The 23,879-nt window shown below is 45.9% G+C and overlaps 2 protein-coding genes across 4 annotated transcripts; one reads left to right on the forward strand and one right to left on the reverse strand.

The window, feature by feature from the left end:
• The first annotated feature begins 283 nt into the window (after positions 1–283).
• RHOF (ras homolog family member F, filopodia associated) lies at positions 284–10,177 on the forward strand. 2 transcript variants are annotated; one of them, XM_079322692.1, is made up of 5 exons: positions 284–658; positions 790–877; positions 6,895–7,004; positions 7,729–7,863; positions 9,029–9,899. In XM_079322692.1, exons 1-5 carry the CDS (start codon positions 494–496, stop codon positions 9,065–9,067), a joined length of 537 nt encoding a protein of 178 aa, XP_079178818.1. In that variant the 5' UTR covers positions 284–493; the 3' UTR covers positions 9,068–9,899. The 2 variants fall into 2 exon arrangements, with proteins under 2 accessions (XP_079178818.1, XP_079178817.1); XM_079322691.1 differs by lacking the exon at positions 9,029–9,899 and adding an exon at positions 9,943–10,177 and having other exon boundaries at positions 292–658.
• A 1,789-nt stretch (positions 10,178–11,966) lies between these two features.
• On the reverse strand, positions 11,967–21,269 carry TMEM120B (transmembrane protein 120B). 2 transcript variants are annotated; one of them, XM_079322686.1, is made up of 12 exons: positions 21,101–21,267; positions 18,867–18,985; positions 17,850–17,966; positions 17,049–17,108; positions 16,397–16,492; positions 15,281–15,370; positions 14,920–14,985; positions 13,963–14,024; positions 13,632–13,724; positions 13,180–13,244; positions 12,961–13,029; positions 11,967–12,752 (listed from the first exon to the last, which is right to left on the reverse strand). In XM_079322686.1, exons 1-12 carry the CDS (start codon positions 21,167–21,169, stop codon positions 12,639–12,641), a joined length of 1,020 nt encoding a protein of 339 aa, XP_079178812.1. In that variant the 5' UTR covers positions 21,170–21,267; the 3' UTR covers positions 11,967–12,638. The 2 variants fall into 2 exon arrangements, with proteins under 2 accessions (XP_079178812.1, XP_079178813.1); XM_079322687.1 differs by having other exon boundaries at positions 12,546–12,752; positions 12,957–13,029; positions 21,101–21,269.
• Positions 21,270–23,879: the final 2,610 nt, after the last annotated feature.

Consider the following 23,879-nt stretch of genomic DNA (forward strand, 5'->3'; position numbering starts at 1 on the left):
GAGGGGAGTCTCGGGGGTCTCTGCCTGCCCTCACCGAGCCTCGCTCGGCTTCGGACCGGAGCTCGGCCCTGAACCGGAGCGGGCCCTCAGCGCTGGAGGTGCTCCCTGTGGGACCAAACCGAACGGAATGAATGAATAAATAAACGGGGATGCGGTGTACGGGTGGAAGGGCAGAGGGACGGGGCCCGGCGGTCCCGGGGGACGGAGCCCCGAGGGCTGCCCGGCGGGACGGGCGGGCGGAGCAGCCGCGGCCGCTCTGAGGGGCCTTTCCCGCCCTGACCCCGAGCCTGCCGCCGGCCGTGGGGCCCGGGAGAGGCTCCCGCCGTGTCCCGGGGGGCCCGGGCGGGGCCCTGCGGCACCTGAGGCGGCGGCGGCCGCGGCGCGGCCAATCCCCGGCGGGGCGCGGGCGGCTCTGCCCTCCCCGGGCGCTGAGGGGAGCGCAGCCTGGTCCCGGCCGCGCTGCGCCCTCAGCGGGCCCGCTGCCTCCCGCTCCATGGAAGCGGCCAACGGGGCCGTGCCCCAGGGCGCGGCCGAGCAGCCCCGCGGGCCCGCGGCCGCCCCGTCGGGCAGGAAGGAGGTGAAGGTGGTGATCGTGGGCGACGGGGGCTGCGGGAAGACGTCGCTGCTGATGGTGTACGCCAAGGGAGCCTTCCCCGAGGTGAGGGCTGCACCCCCGCGGGGCTGGGCCCAGCGCTTGGGCGCCGCCAGCACCGCTCCTCACAATCACACAGCCCGTTAGGCTTGGAAAAGGCATCAGAGATCATTGAGATCGCTCTCCTCCCTTTGCAGCAATACGCGCCCTCTGTTTTTGAGAAGTACACGACGAGCGTGACGGTGGGGAAGAAGGAGATCACCCTGAACCTGTACGACACCGCAGGTAAGGGGTTCCAGTTCCACTTTGCCATCCCAGCTCCTGTGCGGCCACGGCCGTGGCACCACCGGGGACATTGGCCTGGGACTGAGCCCAAACCCGGCCCAGCCTTTCGTAACTTCAGGCAAATAAGCAGAAACTGTATTACTGTAAAATGTTGCTCCGGTGAACGTACCCCCATTTCTGTTCCAGCAGATTTTTCAGTGTCAGCTTAAACCAGACCAATATTTGAAGACTGTAAAGATGGGCAGATTTTCAAATTGCTTCTCTACCAGCATAGTTTAACCATAGCATTGCAGGTAAGATTGCTAGAGACTGAAGTGCAAACAAACCAACCACTATTACCTGTTGCATATCAATGTGTTTTCCAGAAAAAAAAGGGATCAATTGTCTAATGGCAGTTCTGGCCATCGGCTCATTCATTATCTTAACAACCCAATTAATTCAGAAACATCAAATAGCAAACATATCTGGAAGTATTAAAACCCAATTCCCAGATGCAGAGCATAATACAATCAACCAGGAAAGTATTTTAATCTGCTGCCATGTGCGATAGAACAGGAAGGAGAAAAAGTCTGGTTTGTGTTCAAAATCAAAAGGCCATGGCAGTAAAAATTATGTGAAAATGCTGATAGTTGTTCAGGTTCATTTGAGGAACTTGTGAAATGGTTTGTGTTCAACTTCACTTGAAGTTCCCAGACTCTGTTATCCAGCTGCGCTCCTAAATGAACCCTAAAATTGACACGTGCTTGGTTTCAGCTCAGTGTAAATCATCTGTTTCAGTTCAAGCCTGTGGAGTTGTTCCAAATTTACACCAAGACAAATAAGAACTGAATGCAGTCCAGTCATTTTTAATAGTAATAAAACACACCTTCTTGTATACGGCATGTGATAGCTGAAAACATAATTTAAAAGGCTTTTCATCTAAAAATGAATTTCACTTCTAATTTTTACTACAGTGTAGTAAGATCCTGAGCACCCAATTTGCCAATGAGCCTTCTTATGTCAGTGTTACTGCTCTGAGTCCATTCAGTTGTTATAACATACTGACATGACAAGGGGTTTGGGTCTAAGTCTTAGAGGAGAAAAGAAGGACTGGAATCCAGTGTGAGCAGCCAAAGGGGGATTTCCTTAATACAGGGTGTTGGCACCAGGAACCTGCCACTGCACTCGTCATTTTTATGTTTGTTTTCTGTCAGTGTGGATTTTTTGCCTGTCACATGGTTTCTAGTTCTCATGTAAAATCCCCGTGCCAAACATTCCAGCATTTGCCTTTGGAGTCTCTTCCAGGCTGCAAGGGCTGGATCCAGAGGTGGCAGCAAGCTGGGCAGGTCCAGCACTGCAGCTCTGAGCTCTCCTGAGCCTGGCAGGGGTGCACAGCTCCCTGTGTCTCAGAGTTCAGCTCTGCACAAGACCTGCAGCCAGCAGCAGCCCAGGGACCTGGGCTGAGCCTGGTGCTGGTGGCTTATCACAGAATCAGGACAGTTTGGGTGGGAAGGGACCTTTAAAGGTCATCTAGTCCAGCCCCTGTGCAGTGAACAAGGACATCTTTAACTAGATCAGGTTGCTCAGGGCCCTGTCCAAGCTGACCTTGAATGTTCTCATGGATAGAGAAGCCACAGCTTCACTGGGCAGCCTGTGCTTCATTGTGAAAAAATTCTCCTTTATATCTATTGCAAATCTGCCCTCTGATAGTTTAAAACCATTACCCCACATCCTGTAATTTCATGAATGTAACTGTCAGGCAATGTGTACCTTCCACATGGAGTTCTCAGGTGTAAAAACTGATTTGGACTAAAGCACTGCTCCACTGAAGAACAGTGGGGTGCATTTGGTGTCCTGTGAGACACTTTGGGAAGTGGAGCTATCATTGCCATGAAAGAGCATTTGCTTTCCATCTCTCATCTGGAAACCTTGAAACCTGACATTTTTCACCTCCCAAAACAGCATCATGGCCACAAGGCTGCGAGTTTCTTGAGGCTGTTGACACTTGTCTCCTCCCTTCCTGTGAAATTTCTTTCACTTTCCGTAAGACACAGCAAGAAAGAAAGCAGGGGGATTGTGACTTGGGTCAAGAAATTTGATTGAGAGGGGAAAACCTGAATTTTGGTTCTGTTTCATAGCTGTTTACAGAGTTTTATGTTACATGTCTGTAAACTCTGTCAAACTCTAATTCAAGCAGCTTTTCAGCCTTTTTCTGAAACTGGAAGTTTTGCTAGAGGAAGGACTCACTCGAGCACACATTTTAATCTCATCCTGTTTTTAATAGTACAAAAGTGATGTTGAGTTCCTTGAGGTTAGACTAGGACCAAGAGTTGTGTATTTTTAGGATTGTGCTTGGAGCAACACTAAATAGAGCTGGGTGAACTTCAGCATCATGGAAAGGTGAAGGACAGGTTCAGCTCCATGAGCTGTTTAAAGTTGGAAGGATTTTTTGTATTGTCAAGTCCAGTGCAGCTCAAACCTTTGAGCTTGTCCTACTTACTGAGGAAGGAGGACACAAACAGAAAGCTTAAGAAACAAACATTTCAAGATACAAAAGGTATTGTTTTCTTGAATTTTGGCAACAAATTAATTTAATGGATTAGTTAAAAATGTACCAGAAAAAGAATTTTTGGTGTGAGTTTTGTACTGTGCTACTTTGTCTTCCTCATCAAACACTTCTTGCTGCTGCAGGAAGTTGGTGGTACACATCTGCAATGTGTAAATGCTTTGTCATGTCACTTTTCTGGTCTGCAAACAGCCTTTGCAACTGCTTTTTCAATTAAAACTTTCCATTTCCAGCTGTTCTTGACAGAGCAAAGGTAAATGAACTCTGTAGTTTTTCCATGCCCAGGGAGCAGTGTTGGTTCTCTGGGTGCAGTTCAGGCACAAGGCTCAATTCCTGGTGCAGGAGTTCCTCAGAACAGAGAGCACTGCTGGGCTGGGGGGAAGCAATGCCTCATCATTGTGGGTACTTGTTCTGCCTGACAGGAAGCAAATGTAAAGCCTCCAGTGAGGTTTTTCAGGTCTCTGATGATAGAAGCACAAGATCTTCAGGGAAATTTTAAAAGGCAATGAATGCAAGAATAGTTTTTCATAACTTTGAAAGGGAAGTCATGCCTGAATAGGAAAAAAAAACCCCAATTTTTTAATTGACATGTGCCCCTCCTGCCCCAAGTGTCTTCTTTTACTATTTTTTTCCTGCCAAGAGTGTCTGTTTCCCAATTTGTTTTAAATTGAATAAGAAAAAAAAAAAAACATAGCTGGCAAGCAACTCACAGGCTGGCACTTTGGTGATAAATGAGCAAAAGGGTGAGGAAGAGCAGACAGAGGTGAACATGCACATGAGACAGACCTGTAGTTTCACTTCTGTTCACCCTCAGCCATCATCAGAGCTTCCTCCCCACCACAGGGCCTGACTGCAGGGATGTGGTCACACAGCATCTCCCAGAGGCACACAGGACTGGGAGCTTGGCAGAGAATTAGCAAATTTTAGGTGAATTCTGTTGGGTGGGGTTTGGTCTTTAGAAAAACCCAAAGTGTCTGGTGGCACAATGAATCAAGGAGGACAGAGGGATCACAGATGTGCTCACATGTAGGCAGATGCTTAACCAACTCCTCCCCAGCATGTTTTGTGTTAACTGGGGAAAGAAAACAGCTACCTGTGTTTGAGGAACCAGCATAGACAGTGAGTTACTGCTTAGGTTCACCCCTGTTCCTCCTTTTTTAAAACTTTTTTAGTAAAAAGACCTAAATCTGTGCCAAGTTAGTGCTGACCACAAACTAAGCAGCTTTACAGAGAAAAAAAAGTCTCCCAGACCCTTTCTTGCATTTCACCAGCAGCACTTGAGGACAGGGGGTGACAGGGATTGTTTTCAGAGAAGGGGATGTCTATGTTTAGACACAGCTTGGTCTGGCTCCCGTTACATCCCCAGCAGCTGAGGAGCAGCATCTGAGCTCCTAAAGAGCAGCTTCCTTCTCCTTCCTCCTGAGTGCTGCAACCACCCCACTGTAACACAGCTGAAGCAATTGCCACCTCACCTTCCCCCCTGCTCTGCACCCCACCCTGCTCTGCACTCTGTATCCAACACTCCAAATGCACATGGAGCTGTGTTTAATGCAGCATTTTCTCATGCATTTATTGCTTGATTAAAAACCCATAACTGCAAAGCTGGATTTGAAGATGAAAGAGCTGTTCACCAGGGCATATCTACAGGTTGTTACTTGCAATACAAGATATTGTGTCACATAATTAAAGGCACTTTTTCTGTTATCCCATCCAGGAGAGTGTGAATTTGGAGGTTTGTTCTGATTCCAAGCAAATAAACATGTTTCTCCCAATGGAACCACCCTGTCTTCCCCACAGACTGCCAACAACAACAACTTGGAGGACCTTTTAATTTTGCAAACTATGTTGTTAGAAACTCAGAGGCTTGAACTTCAACAAGGAAAACTCTACACAGCACTAGAGGAAGTTAGGAGGGAAAAAAAAGTTTGGCACCTGATGTGTTTAATGCATTTAAGGGATTATCTCTGCAACAAAATGGCAAATCGGTTGCAAACAAGTAGATGGATTGGGAGAATAAGAAGGGATAAGCAGTACAGTCTTTGCTCTGAATGTTTATACAACATGCATAATTTTGTCAATTGTGTATTATTTCTGGATTAAAGCCTGAGAGATCAATCCCTCTTTGTTCTGCACCTCCCCACAGAGCACACAGATCTCGTGGAAGCTCAAATGCAAAGTGGTCCAAATCCAAGATTCCCATTGTACAAACATCTCAGGCAAACTGAGTAATGGCTTATCCAGTAGGGATTGCCTTGGAATAAACTGTATCTCAACCAATCATTAAAATTAAAGAAGGGAGAAAAATACTGTAGTATTATTGGCCTTCTGGTATCTGCAGTTCTTCAGGCTGGAGAAAAAAAAATGTTGAGTGATGAGTATGTGACTTTGGACTGAGGCAGGTGCCAGAGCAGGAATTGTTGCTGTAAATTTGGGGCACACTGAAATTTTCTGCATTCCTTCATTTGAAATATCAACATGAAGATTTGAGATGTGGAACTTCCCTGTAGGGCAGTTTCTGGTCTGTGTGTGGATTGTGGTGATAGTGGGAAGGAACAGCATTCCCAGTTCTCGTGGAAATTCAGTGCATCACAGACAAATACCTGATTCCAGCATTCAGATGACAGTACACCTTCTACAGACTGCTTCAATCATGCTTTCTTCCTTATTAAATGAAAAAGATTGGGCTTTTTCCCCAAGCTGCCAGCTGCATCTGGAATTACTGCTTTCTTGAACTTAATCTCTCAAAGCAGGACACCTTCAGACCCTGGCATGGTGATTACTGTAAGGGGAAGAGCACAGGTCTGAAGCAAATCAGCTTCCTCTTGTCACATCACGTGCTAGAATATCCCTAATCAGAAGTATGACAAATCCCCTGCTTTTCCAGAATCCAGCAGAATTCCCTTAAATCTGCTGGGGAGTCCTGCTTCAAAGGCCAGTTAAGCCTGGCTCATTCTGCAGCATGGCTTGTACAATCCTGTGTCTAATCACTGCTTCCTCTCAGCTCACCAGGCTGGGAAAAGCAAATTTGCCACAAAGGTTTCTACATTCCTGTCTAGCAAATACAGTGTTTCTTCTCCTCACAACATTACATGTGCAAATGATTTTGGGGACTGCCACTGACAAACTGAAAATTTTTAATAATAATTGTCAGATTCCTCTTGATGACTTTATTTTTGAGCAGCAACTTGGCAGTCAGTGTTTAGAACTGTTTCCAAGTCCTCAGCAAGTGGACAAAGCAGGCTTTTTATTAAAACTGGCCAAGGATGTGTTCTGTATTCTAAACCATCAGTTTTGTCAGTGAGGGGGAATCTCCTGTATTCAAGGGAAAGAATTCTACAATTATGATAAACTTGCAGTCTGTGCAATTATTGTACCATTGTTCTTGATCTCAAGTATGTGTCTGTACATATCCCCATTGTTCTGCCTGTTCAGGACAGAGATTTCTTCATCCAAACCATGCTGTGTGTTTCAGGGCAGGAAGACTACGACAGGCTACGGCCACTTTCTTACCAGAACACCAATGTCGTGTTAATTTGTTACGATGTCATGAACCCCACTAGCTATGATAATGTGGCAGCCAAGGTAAGAGGCTTCTAAATGAATCACACATGCCTGATATATGACAAGATGTCAGGTTATAAATGCTGGTGCTTTTAGTGCCTCTGCCCTGGGTGTGTAGATGCCCAGATCACTCATCATGCCCTGAGCTGCAGGTCACAGACCTTAGACCTGGGGCTCACCTCTCCATGGCTCCTAAGTGCTCAGAACTGGGCTGGACTCTCATTAAAAAGATCCAAGACCACAGCAGCAATGAAATCACTGCTTTATCTGCAGCAGTGTCACACGACCAGCACTGCACATCTTAGAGTCAAGACTACTTCCATCACATATCTATTTAATTGCAGGGTAGAGGTGAGAGCAACCACTTCTCTGTGCTGGGATTTCTGTAACACTCAAAGGATTCTTGGACATAGTACCAGGAAAACAAAGCAAGACTTAATTCTTGCTTAGTAAAAATTCTGTTTTTAAATGTAACTTTAGACAAGCTCCTCAGAATTTAAACAGATGGTAAATAAACATTTCAGCATAGAGACAGATGCCACTATGTTTTTCTAAAGCAGCTGACTTTGGGTGGGACTTTTAAACATTTCTAGGATGTAAATAGTGCATGTTGGCCGCCCCCCTGCTAGACTAAAACTCTGAAATTGCAGCTTACATTAAATGCTGCTTGGCTGTACTGTTTTGATTTCAGGAAACAAACAACAAAATAAAATCCAGCTGTAAAAGTTTTGTTTTTCTGCCCCAGTGGTATCCTGAAGTGAATCACTTCTGCCGGGGAGTGCCGCTGGTGCTGATCGGCTGCAAGACAGATCTCCGCAAGGACAAGGAGCAGCTGCGCAAGCTCAGGGCTGCCAAGCAGGAGCCCATCACCTACAACCAGGTAAACTTCAGTGCTTCTGAAGGGCTGGCCTCTTGGCAGGAGATAAAGCACGTGGTGGCATTGCTCCTCACAGGTGTGATCACAGACAATGCAAAATTAGGTGATCCAGGTGAAGAAATGATTGGCAGCGCTAATGGAGGTTTCTGTAAGTTCTTTTTGGAAGTGGTCAAATCATCACCCAGTTTAGTGCCAAAGTAAAGAGAAATATGAGCAGTTTTAAAGGACACAACTATCTGCATTCTATGCTCATTGCATCTCATTCTTCTTTCACAGTTGGGTTATTACTGTTACAAGTTTGTAAGTCTTAACAAGTTTGCTGGACTTGCTTCATAAATGTTATTAGCCTGCATTGCAGCCATCACTGGTGCTGTGATCAGTACAGTGATAAAGACTGGAGATGTTAGGAAACACATTCCAATATTTAATACACTGACCATTCTGGATTAAATGTGTTTTGCAAATTCTACTTAAAAATAAATGCTTACAAGGCCATTAGCAAGAACATCTGCAAGGTTTCTCTGACATGAGGGACTGTTCTTTGAAGTCTGTAAAATAATCTTAAGAAAACTACTTATTATCAGTATCTCTAAGTATGATGAAGCAGTGAGATTTATGAGTAGTGTTATGTCACTGGCATAGCTGTCCCAGCTACAGGAGAAACATTGATGGAACAGCTTGTTCCATGTTACACAGGACCTTTCTGCTTGGTCCTCCAATTTTTCTTTTTCTTTTTTCTAAACTACAAAGCCATTCTTCTCCTCTCACCTCAGAGCAAGAACAGCAGCATTCAAACTGAGACACACGTCCAGGGAACAGGGTCAAGTGCACTAAGACCTTGAGTGAATCACCACTTCTAAACAGCAGGAAAATAAACTGCAACTGCATCACCACAAAACCATGTTGGGCCTTTTAGTTTGTCTCCCTCTCACACAAGATGAGGTCCCAGCCTGTCCCTGTGAACAGTTGCAGATTGTCCCTTGTTTGCATGAATAAATCCCTTCATTATCCTCACATGAGAGAGGTTCCAGGCAAGCAACAGACATTTCTGACCAGTTTACTGAGGCTTCATGCAGTTAAACTCAAGGAGCCACATGTTATACAAACTTTGTCTTCTATGTGAGCCCTCCCACTTGGTTTTTCCTCCCTGAAATATGCTCTACCTCAGTTTTTTACAGCTGATGGCACCTTGAGCCACATGATGTGATGCTTCCCATGCCAGGCACAGAGGATCTGAACAGTGTCTGCCACCACTGCAGCTTGCAAACAACTGGAAGGAGACAAACTGCTTAAATATGAAGAAACACACCCCCCATCCCAAAGCCCAAGTGACCCCATTCCCAGAGATTATAATGAATTAATGCAGAGTCTGTGAGCCATGGGTTGCAGACCTGGAATTCACAGTAAAAGGCTCACAAGCATTCAAACCTGGGGCTTGGCTCTGCAGGGACAATAAAAAGATCACAAGTAAGAAATCACTCTGCTTTGTGACTTCACACAACCAGCATTGCATGGAAATATTTTAGATTCAAGCATGTTCCCATTGCATGGCTGAAAAATGCAGGCACCTGCTTGTTTTTATGAGGATTTTGGCTGAACCCTTGTGATGCTTCAAAAGTCAAGGTTCCTGCATGTGCATCAGCAACACAGTGCATCAGTGCAGATTCTGCTCTTGCATGTGACACTCATTACTAAAGGTGACAGCACAGAATAGTTAAGGTCAGGCCTGAAAACCAATATCACCATGTAGACATCTTATCCTCACTTAAGTACCTACCTCAGCATTTAGTTTAAAGAAACTCAATACTGAGAATATTTTTGTGCTATCAGAACTCTGCATCTCAAGAGTCTCTTAATGCTCTGAGCTCTTAGGCCAGGCTTTGGTTCAGCATAGTGGAAAAAACCCAAGTTTATTTACAGTGCTTCAGTTTATTACCAATGCCACTCACACTCTAGCACTGCACTCAGCTGCTTTCTTCGTGATTGTGAAGATGCACAAATTAATTCCCATTCTTCCCAAGTCACCTTCCTTCTCTCATCCACTGAACTTACATTTTTTTCTTACCTTTTTATTCTTTCCAGGGTGAGGCAGCTTGCAAGGAGATTAATGCAGAAATTTACCTGGAATGCTCAGCCAAATGTCGTGAGAACATAGAGAATGTTTTTAAAGAAGCCACAAGCATTGCACTGAGTGCCATGAGGAAAGCCAAGCACCACAGGAAACGGAAAGTGTGCTCAGTGCTATGATCTGGACTGCACAAGAACCAAGTGATTCAGATTTTATAAACAGTTTAACTTTTCAAACCTTCTCTTTTTTACATGTTTGTACTCTTAGGATAATTTTTATTTTAAAATTTTAATTATTTTTAGGATTTTTGCACTTTTGTTACACTGTTCTCACGGAGTTTTCTAAACTGTTTATCACAGCTCATACCTGGGTGCCTTCACCCATCTGGCTTTTGCTTCTAAATGTGAACAACTCATTATTTAAACTGCAATGAATAGCAAGTGCTACTATATAACTCAGTGCTGGGGTTTTTCTTCCTCTGCAGAATAATTGTGGCACTTTAGAGACACAATTTACTGCCTTTTTCTAGTGGAAAACTCACACCTTTCAGAAGCAATGTTAAAGCAGGCACTTTTGAAGAGACAGAAGAAGTTTTGTCTTAACATTTTCAAGTTAATTGGTGAAAATGGCACGAGTTGGCCTCAAGCTGCCCCTGAGTGCAGATGGAACATCCACCACCCCTCTGGACCAGCTCTGCAGATTTGCACCTCAGAGTCCTTCAAGGCCTGCTCTGGAATGGAAAATGGCATTTATCAATGGAAATATGTCAGTTGCTCCAATTAAGTAGTGGAGTATCATGGGAAATAGTTAATTTACAGTACTCAATTTTAGAACTACTCCAAGCAGCTACTACATGTAACATTAAGTCAGTCTTATGATAAACATTTACAGCTTACTTAATACAAGACAGATGTAAATCATGGTGAATACTGGAGGAAAAATTCATTCACTCATGAAGCCATCTCTACTGGTATAAATTAAAAGTCCAAAACTATTTTGGAGCAAGCCATCATTATTGTTTTATGTGTAGGGTAAACAGATCTTGACCCTTGAAAAATCTTTTTCTTTTATTTTTCTCCTAAGTTGTTTTGATTTAGTTAGGTTTGTTAATACCTATGAGCCTAAAATGAGAAATTAAATTAGTTTAAAGTTTGTGCACACCCTTAACTACAGAAAAACCTTGAAGAATTGTGCAGCCTTTTCTCCACTTGTCAGTAAAGGAACCACCCCTCGCCTCACCCAGTACTGAAACACCAACATTCAAAAAGTGACTTTCTCCACAGTGGAAATGGCTCTGGCTTTTTTAATCTGAGTTTCTGAGAATGTCAGGTTTCAGAATTCATATTATTCACCCCTGCAGAATCAGGTTCCAGCATTACTCTCAACAATTTACATCTCATAAACTGAGAGTTCAAGGACTAAAAAAAAAAAAAAAACCCTCACAAGGTGTGCAAAGGATAGCAAAATACAGCCCAACTGGTGTGAAAACTGTTGAAAATATGCAAATTGCAGTTTATTGTTCATGCCCACAGGACTGTAGGTGGCAAAGGTAATTTTGGTAGTTTGCAGCAACAGAACTGATGAATCCCTCTCAAGCCTGTGGTGCAGTATCTGTCCCTTGTGAGCACACTCTGGGGAGGAGGGCACTGTTTCCCACTCACACTTCCAGAGGATGTGCCCAGTTTGGGCTTTGTGCTGGCTCAAAGGGAGCTTTCACTCTTGGGAAAAGCACAGCCCAAGGCAGCTCAGTGCTGCAGATGCCTGAGGAGGTACAGAAATTACAGCACCCAAAAAAGGGTGTTCCAATGAGGGAGTGTAAATTCAAGCAGCACAAGGACTTTGGCAGAGTAGCAGGCAGTGTTTGTCCCCTGCCATCCCCTTGACCCAGCATTTCCATTCCCTTCATTATTGGTACAAGTGCAGCACCTAAAGAAAGTATTTAATATTTAAACTGAGCCTGTCCTCCCCTTTCCAGAACCATGTCTCAAAAACCATCCCAAGGGCCATGTGTTTGTTACTAAAAAGGGGCAGAGGCAGCTGCATATTGAATAGTTTATTTTAGGTCCTTTCAGGCCTGGACCAATGACCTGGTCTCCCTGGAAAAGGGCTAGTAGACTTCCCTGCCATTTAAAAACTGCTTTTGCTTGCATGATTTTGTTTTCAAAGGAGGAATTTCTCTTCTTTAAATAGCTTTTTAGAAGTGTATATAGCAGCAGTATGGTACAAAGATGAGCATTTTCTTTTCACAGTACACACAGGTTAGTATTGCCACTGAGAATATGCCTTAAACAAATGCCTTGAAAAACAGCATTCACTCTGAATTACTGATCCACCCAGAGTGTTCATAAACCTCAATAAACTCAATATCCAGAATTTAAATAATAAAACTGGAAAGTGTCAGGTATCATTCCAGAATTGGAATTACAGTAGATCCCACATTTTCCCCAACGCTGGCACTTGGCCAGGTAGGTGCATGCTGCTCTATATACAGAACAAAAATCCCAGAAGCAAACATGTTTTATATTAAATAGACATAAATAGCAGGAGTGTGACTGGAGAGCCATGCTTGCATTAATACTGAGTCTGTGCTGGCAGAGTCCTTCACCAAACACTGAGCCCATCCCTGGCCCAACTGGGGCTGAGCAGGATCTGTCCCAAGCCCAGCCCTGCTGGGGGCAGAGGGATGGATGCACACTGAGAACAGAGGGAGTCACAGCTTCTTCACCTTGTCTTTGTTCTTCTGGAGTTTAGTGTGCACCACTTTGAGAGTAGTGAGGAAGTTCCCAAGGAAGAGCAGCAGGAATGTGAAAGCCAACACAAAAACCTGAAAGATGAGAAGAAGCAGCATTTATTACCTTGAAATATTACAACATGGATTATATTCAGCACTGCTGGGTTCTACCAGACACAGAACAGGCTCTGTGCTGCATTATCCTGAGATATTTAATAGAGTCAGATGCCCAAATATCTTTCAGGATGTGGTCAAGCATCCCCTCTGCCCTGCTCTGCGCTTCTGAGCAGAGCCAACACACCTGCCATTCTTTGCAATCCTTGTGCCTTGACAATCTGAAAAGTGTGATTGCATTGTATAGCTGCCAGAACTGCAGAGGGGAAAAGAAAAAAGGCAATTTAATTATGAGCAAAAAAAACTTAAACCTTGGAAACATTTGTCATGGCTGCATGTGATCCAAAGCACCTTTGTGTGGTGCAGCAGCAGACACTGAGCCAGAGGAGGGGATCACACAACTTACATGCCCGAAGAACAAGAAGGGAAGGAGAAATGTCAGCCCCCTCCACATCCAGGACTGAAATCCTTCTGGAAAAGGTGGACAGAAGAGGCAGAGCATGAGCACAGAAGAAGCAGGACTGGACCTGCAGCTCCTCCCCACCCAGACCATAACAGCTATTCCTGTCAAGTAAAAATATTTTCTTGAAATTGCCGTAGTTGGAGAAGGATAAAGTCAGGGATGACCAAGACCTCCATCATAGTCTCCTCAAATGCTGACAAAGATCAGATTCCTCTGCTCCTAACCCACAGGACCCAAGGAGAACAATAAAAGTCTTGCTGCCCTTCCTGCCTTGGGACACAGGCAGCCAGGCAGGGGACAGCTCTGCAATGGGGGGACACACAGCCCTCTCCCCCCATCACTGCACCCAAACCTGTGCAAAAGCAGTGCAAAGAAAGCAGAGCAGGAAACCTCACCTACTGTAAGGTCCAAGTGGTTTCTCTCCCCCAAAGCCCGGAGCCTATAGAGGCAGCCCCTTTGGTAATAATACTGTAAGAACTGAACACAGCCTGGAGGAGGAGAGAAAACATCACTACATTGGTTATTCAGAAGTATGGTAAATATCAAACTACTTTAATAATGTTTAATCCAACAGCATTTAATTATTGCTGACATTTGTAGATTGCATATTTGCACACTATCTTTGTATTCCTAGAGTTTAATAATCCAGTATTTACCAACAAAAGTGTTTTTTTCTAACACAAAATGTCCTGAATCCCCTGAATTAGCAAAGAAAGATATACTCACTCTGAAATATTGAAAATGCTAAAAATTGACTGCGAAACATCTGATACATGAGTCCATCCGGCCTGGAAGCAGAGCACAGGGGAGGCCCATTAGTTTGCTAAAAGCATCCAATGCATCCAACCCTTCCCCTGCACCACCAGGCCTGATCCCATTAGCAAATGAACCAGCAGCTGGTGCCCAGCCCATTCCACCCACTGGGAGCCCAGAGAGGTGCTACAGCCACACAGGAAGTGCTCTCATTGATTAGGTTTCCCCTCTCTAACAAGGATAAATGCTGTCCCCTCTTATCCATGATGAGTTTTCTCCAGGCAGCAAAGCATCATCTGCATGGAGAGGTTGGTTGTGCAGTTTATCCCAAGGGCAGCTCAGGATAGATGTAGGTCAAGGGACCTTCTGCCCCAGACACTATGTCAGCCCCTTACAGATTCAGGAGCAGGAGCTTCTGTTGTTTTACAACAATTTTTAATAATTAACTCCTCAGTTCATGCCCAAGTTGAGACAGATTGTATGTGCAGTGCATCATGGGTTGTCTGACCACCACCACCCTCTGCAAGGGGATAACTTGCATTTTTGGCTTTAAACTCTGTAAGCAAAGCTCAGTAAAGGCACCAAACACTCATTTTGTGATGCCCTTCCTCTATTGCAAAGTGCTGCTTGTTTCCTTATTTACAGAGAGAGAAGCTTGCAGAGATTTTGCTATCACCAGCCCAACTACAGCCACAGGGTTTGCATTTCTTTCTTTCTTTTTTTTTTTTTTAAACCAGCAATGTAAATACAAACTTTCAGTGTTGTATTTATCATTGAAAACATCTGTAACATCAAACAAATATTAAGGCTGACATTCTGCTATGTGTCCTGTGGCCACAGCTTCATAGTCACACTGGATTTAAATGCTCAGATGATATAAACACCATGAAACAGGCTTGAAGCACCTCGAGCAGGGAAGAGCAGACTCACCACGTTAACATCACTCCAGACAGGAAAGTGGAAACGTAGTGATGAGACACCCACCAGCCCTTGATCCTGAGCAGAAAAACACAGGGCAGTTAGATAAGAAACAAGGATTTCAGCATTGAAGTCCAGCCACACAGGCAAAAAATGATCCAAAAAATGGGAACAAAGCAGATGTCCCAACTCAAGCACAAGGGATGCCGTGGCATTTCCAACCAAAGATGTGTGACCTCTAACACATGGCAGCAGAGGCCATCAGCATCTTGAATTTGCTGGGCTTTGGTGCCAAGCTGAATCCCTTTTTGTTGCCTGGGTTTTTTTTAAGGGCATTTCATGCTTTCCATGGTTTTTGCAGGTGGCACTGTACCTTGAGCCATTGCTAATGAGAATGCTTTCCCGTATCGTCAGCGTGCAGTAATACCACACCAACAGAAAGTTAAACACTTCATCTGTCACCCTGTTAAACAGAAAAAACACAGACTAAAAAAACCTTGTTAATTATAAAGACATATTTTTTAAATCCCCATTTTTCCTTCCTCCTTCTGGGTAGATGAAACCTGCCCAAGTGAGGCTATGGGCACAAAGTCCCATCCTGAATATCTCTAGCCCACATGCAGCACTGCAGGCTCCAGGCCCTTTTCCCCCATGATCCAACACTGCAGATCCTGATCTGATAAGCAGGTATGCAGGGATGACATTAAGAGCTGCTCAAGGAGAGAAAGCACCACAGAAGCAGCAGATGATCCAATTTAGAGAGGCCTTTCCAGGCTAATTCAATGAGGAGATTCCATGAGATCTATATAAATCCAATCAACTATAAGAATGGAAGAGCATTATGCTCTGGGGCAAAAAAAAACCCCCAAAACACCAAAACTTTACTTTGCCATTTGTAAGCTCCTGAAGCTAAGGGGACATGGGGCAACCTTTGTAAAAGGACAACATTTCTGGGATGATCCTGCATTCACCCAGACACACAGAGACCAGAGTGGAAGTGTGTGGCTCCAACACCTTCCTGATTTCTAAGCAAAACTCAATAGTGGAAGCTTGGTGCTGCTCAGACACTTTATCACAATCTAGAGATAATGCTTCAGGTCTGATTATTTCACACAAATTCTCTTTTGTTGCTTTTGTTACCCCAGAGCTGCAGCACACTGTTGGTCCCTGCCTGGGACAACCCACAAGCACAACCAGCTGTTCATTCCCAAGGACAGCATGATGCCAGAATAACAACATGGACTTTTAGCATCATCAGGAACCATGATTTTGGACTTTCTCAGTTACAAAAAACTCTTTTAAAAAGGAAAAAACATTATCTAAAATACAGCTCCTGCCAGAGTTGAAGAAGTGCAGGTGTCTTGCTGCCCAATACTCAAAACCTAAACACCACTTAAGCTGTCTCAGTGTCCTTAACAGTACATAAGATAATTCAAACCCAGCACAATTTTATGCAAAATACTTGGTAAGAAATAAAAATGCAGCTTACCTGTAGTGGAGAAAAAATCTGCAGGCAACAGCCCCGAGTAACAAGATTATTGTCAGATAAAGTTTGAACTTCTCATATTCATCTTTGTAAGCAAACCTAGAAGGAAACAGGTGCTGTCATGGACATAAATAGATGGAATTCAACTGGAATGTGGCTTCACCTTTTCCAAACCACATACAAAGCCAAATGCCAAGCCCAGAGACAGAGGTTTTGCTCAACACTCAGAAAAGCAGCGGTGAAAGGCAGCGTTGTGCCTGCAGGGAGGATCTGTCCCAGCTGCAACACAATGCCTCAAGTCCATCAGAGCTGGTTTCTGGGTTGGCACAATAAGATTTAAAAAATACACATATATCTCCATTTTCTAGAGCACTGTATGCCCAGAAGTCACAGTAGCATTTCATAGCACAAAAAAAACTCCAAACAGTTTTGCAGTTAAGGCCACAGGCTGAGCTGGACATAAAAGCAAGTGATAGATGGAATCAATTGGAGCTACATAAGATGTTAACTTATCCCCATGTCATAGTCCAACCACCCACCCTGAGCATTTCACTTAGCAGGTCTAAGAGAAACCCACTCCCCTCTCTGGGCTTCAGTCCACACCCACAGCTGGCCCCAGAGAAACCCCAATTCACACATGTGGAGGCTCACTCACTTTGCTTGGTTGCTCAGGAGAGTGACATTCACATTTCCCAGCACCAGGTTTAAGTACAAGCTGGAAGACAAAAGCAAAGAGAAGATCCAAGTAAGTTGTTTTATTTGAACACCACAGGGCAATCTAGATTGAGGTGATGAGACAGGGGCTCTGCCAAAGCCACGTTTGCTGGAGGTTTTTAATTATGACAGACTGGAGGAAAAGACCACAGAAGAGGTTTTACACATGGAAAGATTGGTCAGCATTTCCAGGAAGCTACTTGAAAAGGTTTATTTTTCTGGTCCCTTTTCTGCACTACAGTCTAAGGGCAATATATGTAGCATGCACTGTCCAAACCCAAACACAGGATTTGGAAGACAAGTTTCTCATAGAAATTTCTGAGAGGTTGCAGCATCACAGAGCCCTTGACAGCTGATATAACTCTGTCTTAGAAAGAAGAAAACATTAAAAGTTGGTTTAAAATATTATTAAAAAAAAAAAAAGACAGAAAAGTCTTGTGCTGATTTAGCCCTCAAAAAAATTAGCCCAGGAAAAATCAGTGTGGGACAGTGAACTGCACAATGCCTTGCCAGTGCAGGTTACTGTCATTTTAACAGAAATCCTCCACTGCCCACACACATTTACATCCACTCACAGCTAATGAATTCTGTGTACAACTGACACAGCAGCTCAGCAAGAGATTTATGACTAATCCAATTTTACATGTCTTTCTTCAACCTTTTCCTTCAGGAACAAAGCACTGTGAACATTTGAAAATCCAAAATTCCTGGAGCACACAAGCCTCCCTGGTGGAGCACATACCCATTCCTCTTGGGCAGGTAGGCTTCCATGTCAAAGAAGGCATTCTGCCTCTCCTTGATCTGGCTGCTGATCTCCTGAATGAGAGCAAACTCCTCAGGACTAGCTCTGGGCTTGCACCTGCAAGAACACAGAAACAAGATATTCCTGTTCATGTTTTCACCTCTTTTTTATTTGAAGGACAATAATGTTGTCATAAAACCCAGGCTGTTAACAAGCTGGCTCTGTGAGGTGATGTGCTCTGCTCCTGCATTTCTGCAGCACCATTTGTCTTATCACAACTTCATCTCACTGCCAGGTTTGTACTGCTGTAGGTTACTTCAATGAGTTGGTTTATAAATCTGCTTCTCTTTTCATCAGCTCAGTGACAGGATTGTGTGGGAATACTGTGCTTTTCTGCAGGAGCTCCCTCCACTCTGGGAACTTTGTGTGTGGTTTCAGGCACTGCCCTTGCAGAGGCTGCAGCTCTTCAGGTATGAAGTATTTCAGGATGTAACAGGACACAGAGCTGATGATTTACTGACAAATAGTTTTAGTAATTAATGTTAACCAGAGAGCAGTGAGCAGCAGAGCCAGCAGCCTGTGGTGTCAGAGGTGCTGCACACAAGGAATTCAGCCTGTGGCTCCTGGGATCAGCCAAGCAGCCAGAGACAGCTCCCTCCTGTAAATCCACCCAGGAGCAAATTACACCTTCAGTATTGCTGCTCTTCCAGTGCAGTTTACAGAGCAAAGTATTGCTCACCTGGCACAGCCAAAAGCTGCACAGCCCTGCCATGTACAGAATGCACTGCAAGGAAGAAACCCACACCAGCTCCCTTAAATTTCTTTATTTACAGAACTCCCTCTTTCATGCTGTAATCAATATTCTACTTGGCTGCAATATGGAACAACTTTAGCACTGCAACACAGATTGTCTGCTAAAAGTCCAAGCATTTCAGCACTAAAAATCCAAGCATTTCAGCCTTTGGGAAGGAGAACCATCCCATCCCTGTCTCCTCCACCCTGCAGGTCTCCTGTTACCGTTGCAGGCTGTGCTTCAGATCCCTCAGTGTCTTCTTCTGCCGGTGTATGGAGCTGCTGCAGGCTGTCTGCAAACTGGTAACTTCTTCCAGTTTCTGTCTGTAAACTTTGTGTGTTTCCTGCAGGAGAAGAGGAGATGGTTGGTAGAAGAGCCCTTCTAGGTTATTCATGGCATTTGGTCCTCACCTTCAAGGGAAACAAGGAAAATCCTGGTTTTATGGAATACAACAGGAACTCCTTTAACAAGCAAGGAGGGGAAGATGCTAAACCAGTACAGATACAATAGGGCTTAAATGGACACTGATGAAATTCCTGCAAGAGGAAAAGCATCCTCTACACTCATCTCCCACCCTGCAATGAAGCCCCTAATCCTTGAATCCTCTAATCCTCCATTTGATCCTGATCCATGCCCATCAAATTGTGGCTAAATCACAGGGCACTCCAATATCACAACTAGATTGAATCTTGAAGAAAAAAAATAAGGACTTAACAGAGTGAGAGGGGGGGTGGAGAAAGACACAACATCAGGCTTAAATCCATGGCTGGGGGTTTAGGCACCACCTGGCCACCACTGCCACCCCAACCCCACAAATATTCAAGCAACCTACTGCCCCATATTCTGGTTAAAGAGCTGAACTGATGTCCCTGCCTGTGACCTCAGATGCTCCCTGGGAGGAACTGCTTTATCACAGCTCATTGGTCCCCTGAAGCCCCAAATTAGTGCTCAACAATAACGAGGACACGCTTACCAACTGCAAACCCATCCCATGAAGGGCTCCCCAAGCACCAAATAATAACCTCTGAGACAATTTTAAGATCTATAGTAAGTTGGAAAACAGAGTTTGCAGAGTCAATGCCAAGAGACAGTGTGGATTACACAGCTGCTTCACCAACCAGAACAACCAACAACCACAGGAAATTCCCACCACTCTTCCCAGAGCATACACACGGTGGTGAAACCACACAAACCAAATCTTGGCTCTCCTCCTTGCTAGGACCCACCTGGTAGTTGTTCTTTACTTACAAGAACAATCCCAAACAAGCTCCAATATCTGATTTAAAGACCTTAATAACCAAACTAACCCCGTACAGGCACTGCAGCTCCCACTGTTCCAGGCTCACTTTGGTTTTGCTAAGCAAGACTCAGGACTCTACAGGACTCATCTCTGGTCATTGGCACCTCAACCAGCAGCACCAGTGTCACCCCACCAAAAAGTGTTTCTACTTTCCTTTTACATGTGGAAAAGCTGAGGTAGGGACAAGTCATTGGCATTTGCTGTGGTTCAGGTCAGACTCAGGCAGGGAGCTTGTTGAGAAGGTGCACACAGCAAACAAATGACCAACAAAACCACCCCAGCTGGTCTCCCCCCACACCCAACCCTTGTTTCTGCTAACACGAATACAATCTGAACTGAGTTTTTTGCATGCACGTTCTGTTGAACAGTCTAAAAGAGGCTAAACCAGCCTCCAGAGTGAGAACAGCCGGTGGTACTTTAAAACTGGCTTTAAGATTTAAAGCACGTGTATAGGTGCAGCACTGGTGATAAGCAGTGAAGGAAGGGAGGGTTTCTGGAGGTAAGAGCATCTTGTAGAACAGCTCTTGGACCCCCACTCCGAAGCATTTCTGTCCCTCAATGCACTTTTGTAAGATGGAGAAACAGCACTTGGACCGGCCGTATCCCACCACGGGAAATCAAACTCGGCCAGGAGATGCTGGCGGGACAGGCGCTGCCTGCGCTGCTCTCTGCACCACACCGGTGCACAACCACACCGCGTTCCCTTCTCCCATCCCTGTTCCAGCAATGGGAACCGCGGCACAGCTCGGGATCTGAGGATCTGGGATCCTCAGAGGGTCCTGGGGCGCGGCCGCGGCTCGGTCGGGCTGTCCCAAGCGCTCGCAGCCCGGGCGCGGCGGGGCACGGGCTGTTCGCGGTGCCGGGCAGGGATGCCCATCCTCGCCCCGCGGCCGCAGCGGAGACACCGGCACGCTTGGCCGCCCCGGGCGGGGCTGGGGGAGCCCGCCCGCACCTGCTGCCCCCGCCGAGCCGCCCCGGGGATGCGCCCGGCGATGGGAACCCCCGGTCCCGCTCCTGCCCGGCGGGGACGAGCCGGGGCGGGCCCCGCATCACGATGCGAAGCAGAACCGGCAAGGGCAGCGCGGGGCAGCGCGGAGGAAGCTGCATCCGCGCAGGAGGGGGAGGCACCGCGATGCCCCGCAGGGCCCCGCCGCTCACCTGGAGCTGCCGGAACTCCTCCTCCAGCTCCCGCCACTCGCCGAGGCACCGCTCCAGCTGGTCCCGCATGGCGCGGGGCCGCGCCAGCTCCGCGGGCCGCCCGCGCGCGCCCGCCGCCCGCACCCCCCGGGCCCGCGCGCCGCGTGCGCAGCTGACGTCATCGCGCGCGGTCATGGGCGCGGCCCCGCGGCGGCGCGCGCCACCCGCAGCCCCGCCCCCCCCTCCCCCCAGCCCGCCTCAGGGGAGGGACCCGCCAGGTGAGGAGGTGAGAGAGCGCTGCGGTGTGTGTTCCCCGGGGGCCGGAGAGCCCTCAGGTCAATGCTCCCTTCAGGTACGGGATCCCCTCAGGAGCGGGATCCCCTCAGGAGCGGCCTCCCCTCAGGTCAATGCTCCCCTCAGGTACGGGATCCCCTCAGGCCCGGGATCCCCTCAGGAGCAGCCTCCCCTCAGGTCAATGCTCCCGTTAGGTGTGGGTTCCCCTCAGGTACGGGATCCCCTCTGGAGCGGGATCCCCTCAGATACGGGATCCCTTCAGGTGCGGGCCCCCCTCAGGCGCGGCCCCCCTCAGGCCAGGGCTCCCCTCAGGCGGGGGATCCCCCCAGCTGCTGTCACCCTCTCTGCCCAGCTCACCTGCAACCTCACCTGAGTCCCCCGTGTTGAGGCAGCACCTGAAGTGCTCCGTGGTGTGACATGGAGCCATCTTCCTGCCCTTTGAGGATGGCTCATTGCAGAGGCTGAGAGTGGAGATCAAACCCTCCACTGCACAGGGCCAGCCCCCTCAGAGAGACCTGGTGGCTGAATATGAGGCAGCTCAGCCCTGCAGCTGCCTGGACCTTGGTCACTGGTCCTTGATATAAGAGAAGATGACAAGAGGATTCCTGATGTCTTTATTTTTACAATAATTACCCCCTCAGCAGCTGGGCTGGCCAGTTGTGAGCAGGGCCTGATGTTCTGGGGCAGAGTGTGAAGAGTGGTAAATGTTGGCACCACATCCTGTGGGTTTCTTGTGAAAGGGCAGAAATGGGCAAAAAGGAAGAAAAAGACAAAGGGAAGGAAGCAATTTTTAAAAAAAGGGATGATGGTGAGGGGAGGAGCAAAGCCAAAGTAAAAACACAAATGCAATGCTGTCTTGTGATGAGAAATATATGTAGGATCCCATTTCCTTGAATTGGACATAAACAACCAAAAACATTGGGTGTAGCAACACTCCTCGGTGTTCTTGCTGTCCCTGGTCCTTCTCTAGGTCTATATTCACATTGTTTGCCTTTGTGCATGTCTTTTTCATACATTTGTGGGTAGACACCTGAAATTGCCATTGATGACCTTCTGCATTCAGTTCCCAGTGAAACCAGAACTTACAGTGGTTTGGGATTTTTGCTGGTTTAAGAACCACCAACCCCAGGGGTGTGTCATTGTCCCCACAGCTTCTCCATTGAGGCTGTGGCTGTCCAGAGATCAAACAAATGTATTGTGCCAGGTCTTGGTAATCCTGAAGTAGAATAATAAACAAATCAACATAGCAGAAATGTCATAGGAATTCATTACATCTGTATTAAATTTTTCCTGGATTCTAGCTTTTGTCCACAATCCTATGTAACAGGAGTTTATGTTACAGGAGGGCTGGAGTTTGGATTACAGATTTGGAAGAGAAAGGATCAGAGTGTTTGTTCTGCACTGAATACGTGCTGAGACTTTCCAGTTGGTCAAAAGGTTGGAATACTCCCTGCCAGCAAAGTTACTTTTCCTTCCCACATGAAAACATTCCCTCCACCTTTGCAGTTTATCACAGAGCCACTCTTAAGATATAGCTGCATCTTACCCTTTGCTGTTGAGGTTGGGGTGACCCTCCTTCAATCCATAAAGTAAAAACACTTCAACATTTGTGGGATTGCTTGTGTAAGTCCTAACATTCAGGAAAAGGTGCTTCTAGAAGACATCATAAATTGTCAATAACTCTTAAAAGTATTTCTTTCACTGCTGATCTATAAGCCTCAAAAGAGCAGAAGGAAACTCTTATCAGACATGAATATTTGTCCTGGGCTGTGATTCTGCAGGCTGATGACATTTTGTTAGGGCTTGGTTGGTGTTTCACATACAAAGGCAGGAAATGTTGTGCATTTCCCACTCAGAGCCCTGCTGTGCTGGCCCCAGAGCTCTCCCAGAACACCAAAGAATCACCAGACATTTATCCCAAACTTTCCTAATTATCTCCCCTGCATCTCTTGACAAGGAACAATTCTTACACATGTTGTGGCTGTACATCAAGATTATCTCAAAAGATTTCTTTCAACTTTTTAACTAAGCTATGCTAATTAATATTCATTCAAGAGATCTGCATTTTCTTTCAATTAGAAACCACAAAAACATTTATTTAAGCACATACAATGTGAGTGTAGCAAGCCTGGCCTTACAGATGGTTCTGCATTATTTAACTTTATACCATTACAAAATACCTCAGAATTACCTGTAAGCTCTCTCCACCTCCTGGGAGGCTGTAGCTGTTTGTATAATCTCATTATTTCAATCACATCTCTGTGAATAAAAGCAAAGCAAGCTGAGATAACAGTGATCCACTCAGCCCTGGATGGGGAGCAGGGCTCTGTGCAACTGATGCTCAGGGTTCCCACACCTTGCCTGTCTTTCACTTGTGGCAGCACATGAGGAATGGTGCTTTTCCTCTGAATTTCAATATTTTATGATCATTTTTCAAGGTATCTTGCAAGTTTTAATGGCTGTTTTCTGCTGCCAGAGATCACCTAAGGCCATTGCACAGCAAATC

The sequence above is a fragment of the Erithacus rubecula genome, assembly GCF_903797595.1.
Source record: "Erithacus rubecula genome assembly, chromosome: 19".
NCBI classification, from domain to species: domain Eukaryota; kingdom Metazoa; phylum Chordata; class Aves; order Passeriformes; family Muscicapidae; genus Erithacus; species Erithacus rubecula.